At 32.5% G+C, this 8530-nt stretch overlaps 1 protein-coding gene across 1 annotated transcript in view; it reads right to left on the bottom strand.

Moving 5' to 3' along the window:
- LOC145045769 (cullin-1) overlaps positions 1-6523 on the bottom strand; it is an 8408-nt gene extending 1885 nt beyond the window's left edge. Inside the window, exons 1-14 of the mRNA XM_078994090.1 lie at positions 6365-6523; positions 5319-5483; positions 5126-5225; positions 4068-4253; positions 3007-3054; positions 2717-2920; positions 2546-2623; positions 1757-1846; positions 1474-1554; positions 1244-1306; positions 692-727; positions 528-614; positions 301-450; positions 137-192 (exon numbers count right to left, since the gene is read on the bottom strand). Of these exons, the coding sequence (XP_078850216.1) occupies positions 137-192; positions 301-450; positions 528-614; positions 692-727; positions 1244-1306; positions 1474-1554; positions 1757-1846; positions 2546-2623; positions 2717-2920; positions 3007-3054; positions 4068-4253; positions 5126-5225; positions 5319-5452 (1313 nt within the window). The 5' untranslated portion in view covers positions 5453-5483; positions 6365-6523. The remainder of the gene's footprint in view (positions 1-136; positions 193-300; positions 451-527; positions 615-691; positions 728-1243; positions 1307-1473; positions 1555-1756; positions 1847-2545; positions 2624-2716; positions 2921-3006; positions 3055-4067; positions 4254-5125; positions 5226-5318; positions 5484-6364) is intronic.
- Between the last annotated feature and the right edge of the window lie 2007 nt (positions 6524-8530).

Here is an 8530-nt window from a genome sequence, read left to right as displayed (position 1 = left end):
ATGTCAGATATTAGAAAAAGACAAAATAGAATGTAACAATAAACAAATCAACAAACATATGTTGCTATTTCTTGCATTTCACCCTATCAGAAAATGACCTCGTTAGACAAGGAATCACAAAAAAGAAAAAGTTTACCTGTAAAATTCAGCAAATAGATCTTTATCACTGATGTAGGCAAGCAACTTTACTACCTGCAAATTAGTTAAAAAACTCATATCACTTCTGCTACACAGGAGGACAGGAGACTTTGGATGATGAGGGCATTTACGTCTTTTGCGCAAACAAAAGTTTTAACATACCTTCTCAAGGGTGTCCTCAATGGCTTCATCGCTCAATTTCTCACTTCCACCTTTTTTAAGAATATTATCACAAAATGTGGCAAGTAACTCTGCACTTGAACTTCCAGCAACACCCTTGTTGCAGAATATTTCAAATGCCTCTTTAAGAGCCTAGAGGGTGATAATTCAATCAAAAGTAAGAAAAAAGAAGACCAAGTAATTTTTAATGATGAAATTACTATACTAACCTTGTGGAAAAGAGTATGGTTCATGAAACAGTCATTTACATATGCCAGGTACTTGTCATGGAGCTCAATAACTTTTCTAACAAAAACCTGGAGGGAGCAAAGTAATAAACAGATATATAAATAAATAAATAATTTCTGCAAATTTACTGTTCTTGTGATTTTACCTGTTCCTGCAACCCAACCACATCTCTCTTTTCAGCCTGCAAAAAACAATAAGTTCAAAGTTATTCATCATCATGGCTTTAATTAGAAATTTTAAAAGGGTAAACGCAATATATAGCAATGAAATGAAGTTTCCTTTATTTGTTTACTGTAGCATCTTCCTTTCCTTTTCTATTACATATTTATACTTTCAATTTCAATTGTTTTCTTGTATTTACCCTAAAACAAAAAACCCGCTATAGTATCAAAAACATATACTTCATCTGCTTTTCGATTAATGGGCTTAATGGGTGCAAGACTTCATCCGAATATCTGATCAGCTATGCCTATATATGAGTGTTTCTTTTACTTAAACCAAAAAGAATGACTTAACAAAGATTTTTCCCATTAAGTCCCGATTGTTTACAAATATGCCCTCATTTATTTATTCTTTTCCTTCCATTTACCCAAGTTTGCAGTCATTTTCTCCAATATTTTTCAAACATCATTTATCTAGGGGACAAAAGGAAACATTATTGTGAATCAACATTAGTATATAGTTAGTATGTACAAACCTTCTTGGTACTTGCTGCATCTTCTGCTTGTTTAACCAATGTTGTGCCTTCAGCAGTGACATGCTGTAGAAGATAGGAACACATGACACAAGATTTTTTTTTTTTTTAAAAAAAAAAAAACAAAGAGACAGAGAGAATATATATATATATATATATATATATATATATATAAAGCCAAGGTGTAATGGGCTCCTACTTTAAAAAATGAGGTTCGTTTCTATAGTACAAACCTGCTTAAACATACTAGAAACAGGATCCAATCCTTTTGGTATCTTTGAAAAGAGTCTGTACATTCTTGATAAATCATCAACCTAAATCGGTGAAAAAAAAGAAAGATGAGAGATGTAAGTATATAGTCATAACTAAAACGATTCTAAATAGGGCTAAATGCAAGAAAAAGCAGTGTACTTTCTCATTCATTTGTGTAGCATAACATCTTACAATGGAAATGTGTTGCTCTTTCTTGCATTTTATTAAAGATTCTTAAACAAGAATTGACTGATAAGTGCATACCTTATCATCCCTGAGCAATGCATGACAACCTGAGTGCTCTTTCTCAAGCAATTGAGTTGCATAAACAGACAATAACTCATTTTGAACTTTCTACATAAAACAAATAGGAGATTGACTTATACATGTAAATAATCATATATAATGAAATTCGTATGATTTTTTTATATTACATGAAAATACAATTACAATGTATAGTTTTTTTTGTACTTTGGCTTATACATTATTTAACTATAATTAATGAGTTTCTTATTTATAATAAATCAGTAAACATAATAAAAGATAATTAGAACTCCAAATAAGAGTATAATAAACAAGATACATTTTCTAGAATTTTAAAAAGAATAAATCGTCATTTAACTGAAATCATGAATTGAAAAACAAAAGATTTGTCATTAGAACTGCATAAATGAAAATGTGGTATATAAGTTATATTGGAATTTTTCATTCCATTCCAATGGAATGAAAAATACACTCATTTGCTGAGGAATGAAAATTAACAAAATGAAAGGAATCACATTCCTTCAAGAATGATTCATCCAATTCCATTCCATCAGACCAAAAAAACATATTTTCTATTCAATGGAATTGGCTATTCCATTCCATACCTGATTCCATTACCAAAGACTACCTAGAAAAGATTCCAGAAAAATTATTAATGAAGAAACTATAGGAAGACTGAAGATCAGAAAAAGAACAAGAACAAGATCAAATCATGGTCCTATATTTGAGTAATAAATAACTTCCTTTCCTAAAAATTTAAAAAAAAAAAAAAAAAATGATAAAACAAACCTCAAGAAGCTTTGGCTCACTGCTGGAATGAAGATAATGAGACACTCTGTCCTTTTCTCTTTTTAAGCACTCCTCTGCCTGAAATTCCCAAAAAGATTCTTTGGATTTCACAAAATATAATCTTTATATATAAGTTTACTTTCAAGATCTAAAAGGGTATTAGATGTATACTTTGAGCATATAATCTGGACAAGAATCTTCTAGAATCCAGTTGGAAGCCTTGCGTGAATAATATGCTGCTGTATCATTAAGCATGGATGCTTCAAAATCATTCTCATAGTACTCCATTTGTCCCATTCCTATCTCAACAAATATATCTAGAACATTCTTAAGTAAAGCTCGATCAATCTGCTCCCCTTCACGCTCTTGATCAATCTGGTTAAAAATCATAAGGGGGCATCTTAAAAGGAAACTGGAACAAATCAAGTTTTTTTATTAAAAAAAAAAGGATGAAATCATACCAAAGATATTACAGCATCTCTCACTTTCCCATTCACCTCCTGGTATACCTATCAAGCATATCCAACACTTAATCAAAACATGCTGCCCATAAATTTCCAGATATTCATTTCTTTACTTTATTATTATTATCATTATACACACTGAAACAAATTTGGAGGCATTGTTATCATTATGATGTGCATAGAATAAGTTTTCAAACAATGAAAATACTTATAAATTCACAAAGAATAAATTGTCAACTTTCTTCCTGCAAGAGCAAAAGTACTTTGAAATTCAGTACAGGGAAAAGGAATACACTTATAACTTTGGTTCAGTTTTTATTGGTACAACATGAAACAAATAGACCTTACAAATTTAGCAACATTATATTTATAGAAAAAAAATAAATAAATAACAAGGAATAAAGACATAGAAAAACCGTTTTAAGTCAAATTAGATATTAAAATGATGCAAATATCTTAACTTATGCTTCTATAAATGTAATTCTAAATTCTTGAAGACCGATAATTCTTCTAATACTACTTATTCAAACATTAAAAGTCTACTAAGCATTACTAACATTGTAAACCCCACCAATTAAGGTCTTGATGCAACTTTTATGTATTAATAAGTAAAAAAACACTTTGTTTATTATAGCATCATTCTTTCATTTCTCCCAAATTACATTATTGTACTTTAAAATATCAACCCAATTATAGCAATGTCTTTGTCATCAAAATACAAAGCAATTATCACCTATATATTTTTTTATATAAAGTCCTAATAAGAAAAAAAAAATGAAAGCACAATGCTATAATTGGGTAGAATTTTCAGTCCAACGCCTTAATAAGAATAATATAATAATGTGCAAAGCTGTAAATATATGAAGGTATGACATCTATAACAAACAAATAAATGAAAGTATGCTGCTATTCTTGCATTTATCCTTTTGTAAATAGATAGGATATCTTGTTGTTCTTTCACTATGTGAAAGCTTTTTCCAATTACATGAATGTGAAAGAAATATCAAAGAAAGTTGAAACGAAAAGATTAATTATTTTTAATAAAAATAATAAAATACCAGATCACGAAAACAGGCAAGTCCAACTTCATTTAGTGGTGGAAGAGATCTTCGGGCAATGAAATATCGGTCAAGATAATGGAAGAATCTAGAAAGCCACCGCACCATGACTTTATGATTTGACCACCTTCTAACAAGCTCTCTCAGCATGAACTCATCATGCTTCTCTCTTAAAGAAGGTAACACCTGCATTTAATATATATATATATATATATATATATATATATATATATATATATTGCACAACTTAGAATCTTAGCATTTATAAATGAAAATATGTAAAAAGAAAAAAGTGACCCTACTAGCCAGTATTGGAACATAAGGGCACTAAAATTGGAGTTATCAAAGGTTCTTCATGTCGCAATTTACTTGTTGAACCACTAATCATGTGGAAAAATTATGACTCAATGTAAGAACACATATAGTAGGATTATTTTATAACAATTTACATGAAAAATGGTATATAGCTGAATCTCATATAGTATTGTTCATTTGTTATAAGTAAGTTTTCCTAGAAACAAGAAATGCACAAAGAATGAAAAGAAAAAAAGTTGGTGAACTTCAATTTGCAGATTTAAGTCTGACTCGGTGTCGTAGATGGTGCACATTAGCAGACCACTATCAAATAATCATTAATTTTTCATGAAAACTACAAAAGAAATAGTTTCTATGATTTGTATCAAGTATCTGCAGTTTTTGGTGAATGTAGAAAAGCTTTTCTAATTGCCTTGAGACAGACACTCTCCATGTGTGTATAAAAGACAGTAAACTCCTCGATAAAGAAAATATATCAACCAATTTATCGAGAGCTAGCTATCACAAATTAGGTCATGAAATTTGAAAATTGTGTATGCCACTTCTGAATAAGACCATGTCATGTGTCTATTCCAACTACTTAAAGACAATAACTATCTCAAGTTTGTGTCATCATCACTTAACAATAGCTTTCATGTTCTTTAAAAGTCCCCTTATCAATAACGTTTGAGTTGTCTAAAATAGCTCTCCTAAAGATCAGTGATGAATTTTATGCATAGGAAGAAGGATATGAGTTCACTTACAGTTGAAGTAATGTACTCTTCAAAAGACTCACGATATTTGTCATACAACTGTTGGGAGTAATCATGTGGTGGCTTCTGTGTACACATGTTGTAGATGGTTCTGGAACATAAAGTTTAAAGAATTACTCAAGAATATGTAACTTAATAGAGCAAATGACCAATCACAAGGGTAGCATAGTAAAAGAAAATATACGTGTAGAGCATCATGTAATCCTCTGAGCTGAATTGTGGCTCGGGAAGACCTTCTAGAATATTCTTCAACTTTGTTATTCCTTTCTGCATGAAGTCCCATCCTTGCTCTAAGTCTATTGTTTTTCTTTCATTCATTTTGATTACAATGTTGAATTGGATTATAGCTCTGAAAAAGGAATCAAGGCATTCGTTGTTGTTAGTGAGGGGCAAAGCTTTATTCACCAAAAATAGAATGGTCAAAGACACAAAACAAGGGAAACAAAGTATCCAAATTGAAAACCTTTAACCTGTTTAGTTAATTGGAACAATATTGCAACTCATCCTATGAAAACTGGAGCAGTTGATAATATGACTAGTATTTAAGCATCTAAACAGCTCTTTGTTTCGAATTATACGAATAGTTTGGATCAAAATCAATACAACAAATGTTTTTAAATGAAAAAAAAAAATGGCTATAGAAAGCTTGTCAAATAAGGAAACAAATGTTGTAATTTTCATCAAGAAATTCAAACATCGGATACAAACAAAAATAAAATCTTTGGAAACTAAAGCCTGTGATGGTTGAATTTCAATCCAAAACAAACATAAACCTATAGAACTTCAAGCTATCATAAGACAGGTGTAAACGAAAGAGTACTCTAATTGCATTGCCAAATTATAACAACTACGCCGCCATTTCTACAAAGGATCGATAAATGACCTAATATCGTAATATGAACCCCAATCCGTAATGGAGAACCTTGCATAAACCCTAAAAACCTAGAAAAACCAAATCCAAGAGCAAGCATAACCTAACCACAGCTCCAGCTCGAAATCCCCAAAAATTTCAACTTCAAAACATCTCATCAACGAAACGACAAGGGTTTCAGAGCAGAAGCGGTCGCAATCGAAGTCGTAAGTAATTACAAAAGGGTTTCAATAAAATACGATCTGGGCAGTCTGATCACACAACCAATTTAAGAAGATTTGCCTGATGTTTTCGCATATAATTCTTAAATCAAACACATACAGAATTACAGATTGAGATTTGAAAAGCAATTGGCTGACCTGAGGATCCCTTGGAATCGAGGAGCAGACTAGGAGTGAGAGAAAGAGAGATGGGGGCTAGATACTGGGTCTTCTCTTTCTCTCTCTTGTGCTTGTTCGCTTTAAATTAAGCCCTTCTTCCCTTTTCGTGTATATCTTCCACGGAATTAACTTTCGTGCATATCTCCACAGAATTTAAATAGGAAGTCATTAGATTTTAATTATATTAAATATTTAAAGATCGATTAGTACAGTATAGTATACATTAAAGAGTTTTTTTTTTTTTTTTCTTGTATAAACTTCCATAGCACAATTGCAGAAAATTTATTTATTTATTGAGAAATTAAATATCCTTTTACATTGTTCCTATCCATTTAAATTATTATATGTAATATTAATATCTTAAAATATTATAAATGAACATTAAATGTTAAATATATCACCATTTTATTGGATAAAATGATACGTAGGAATAAAAAGTAGAAAGATATTTAATTTTTCATATATAATTGGCAAATATTATTTACAATGTAATTTGTGATAACTAAAATAAAATTAAAAAAACATGTATAAATATAAATATGTAAAAATTGGAAAATCATAAAAAGTTTATGCTATAAAGTTGTAAAAGTTTTATATTTTTATAAACTTGTATCAAACTACCATAGCACAATTGTAGAAAATCTATGTATTTATAGTCGGCAAATATAATGTAATTTGTAAAAACTAAAAAAATTATTTAAAAAATGCAAAATTGCAAGAGTGGTCCCTATGGTATGTTCAAAATTGCCACTTTGGGCCAAACGGGTTTGGACTAGCACCAATGGTCCAAAAGTTTTCATTTTGTTGCAGTTTTGGTCCAAAACAGCTTTAAAAATCTTAAAATGACAGATTTGTCCCTTTCTATTTGTTTTTTGCTTTTCTTTCTGTTATTTAAATACTTTCTAACTAAAAAAACATAAATAAATGAATCTCTCTCTCTCCCTCCCTCTTTCTCTCTCCAGTTAAGAGAACGCCACCACCCTCACTCCTTCCCCCAAGCCTCACCCTCACCGGAAAGCATGAACACCATCGCCGAAAAGATGAACGCCATCGTCACCACCAGAAAACATGAACGCCACCAACACCACCAGAAAAGACGAAACCTTCGTTGGTGATGAAAACCCACTGTTAGAGACCTTCGTTGGAGCAGAAAACCAATCGTCGGAGCTGCCTGTTATAGAAAACCCTAGCGCCACCACGTCATCTTGGTCCTTCTCCGGCGACGCTAACGCTCTGTCGTCCACCCTCCCAAACGACTTTATAACAGCTTAGGGTTTGTGATGGCAGCGGCTAGGGTTTATATATGGGGCGTTTTGCGACTAGAAATCAAGGGGGATGGCCGCCACCTTTGTTTCTCCTCATCTCCGACATTTCATCTGTTCGTCGAACTTCAGATCTGGTAAGCTCACTTTTGTCGAACAATGGTGTCGTCATCTTCCTCAGTATCGTCGTCCTTATGCTCTATTCATCTTGAAAACGTCGTCGCCTCGTGACCTCCCTCTTTACACATCTGCAACATCATCAAATCGCCGTTGGAATTGAGCGGTTTGTTGAGGAAGATGGGTTTGCTGAAGAAGATGGTCGCCTGAGAAGGTGACGTGAAATGAGTTTGTTGAGGAAGATAGCGACGCCTTTCTGATTCTTTAGCGATGGTCGCGAGATGTAACCTAGATCGATGGTATGACTAAAGGCGGTGGTGATACTGATCGGTGGTCATAGTGTGACAACCCAAGTTGCCCCGTTACATTTCTCCGTTACCATTAACGGAATATTCCACTGTATAAAAGTTCCGTTACTTAGAGGGCGTCAATTTAGTAAACATTCCATTTGGTTGCAATAAGCATGCCGTTAAGTCGTGATGAAAGGAAATAAAAACACAGGACACACATTTCCATTTATTTGGAAAATGTCAAGTTTTATTATTACGACCACTAAATCGGGTGTGACCAAAAGCCCCGTTTAACGGCAGTATCGGGTAAAATCCCACTGAGCCCCAACTCAAAACCTATATAAGGGTGAGTGGAGTCTATTGGAGACTTTTTACACACTCTCTCTATACTCTCTCTCTAGACCCGTTTTCGCCCCGAATCCGCAACCAAACGCTTCCAAATTGTAAGTCCACTTACCCTAGCTTGTTCTAAACAT

The sequence above is a fragment of the Lactuca saligna genome, chromosome 5 (genome assembly GCF_052625555.1).
Source record: "Lactuca saligna cultivar CGN05327 chromosome 5, ASM5262555v1, whole genome shotgun sequence".
In the NCBI taxonomy this organism is placed as follows: domain Eukaryota; kingdom Viridiplantae; phylum Streptophyta; class Magnoliopsida; order Asterales; family Asteraceae; genus Lactuca; species Lactuca saligna.
Note: the sequence above shows the minus strand (reverse complement) of the source record. Positions and strands in the feature narration are given on the sequence as shown.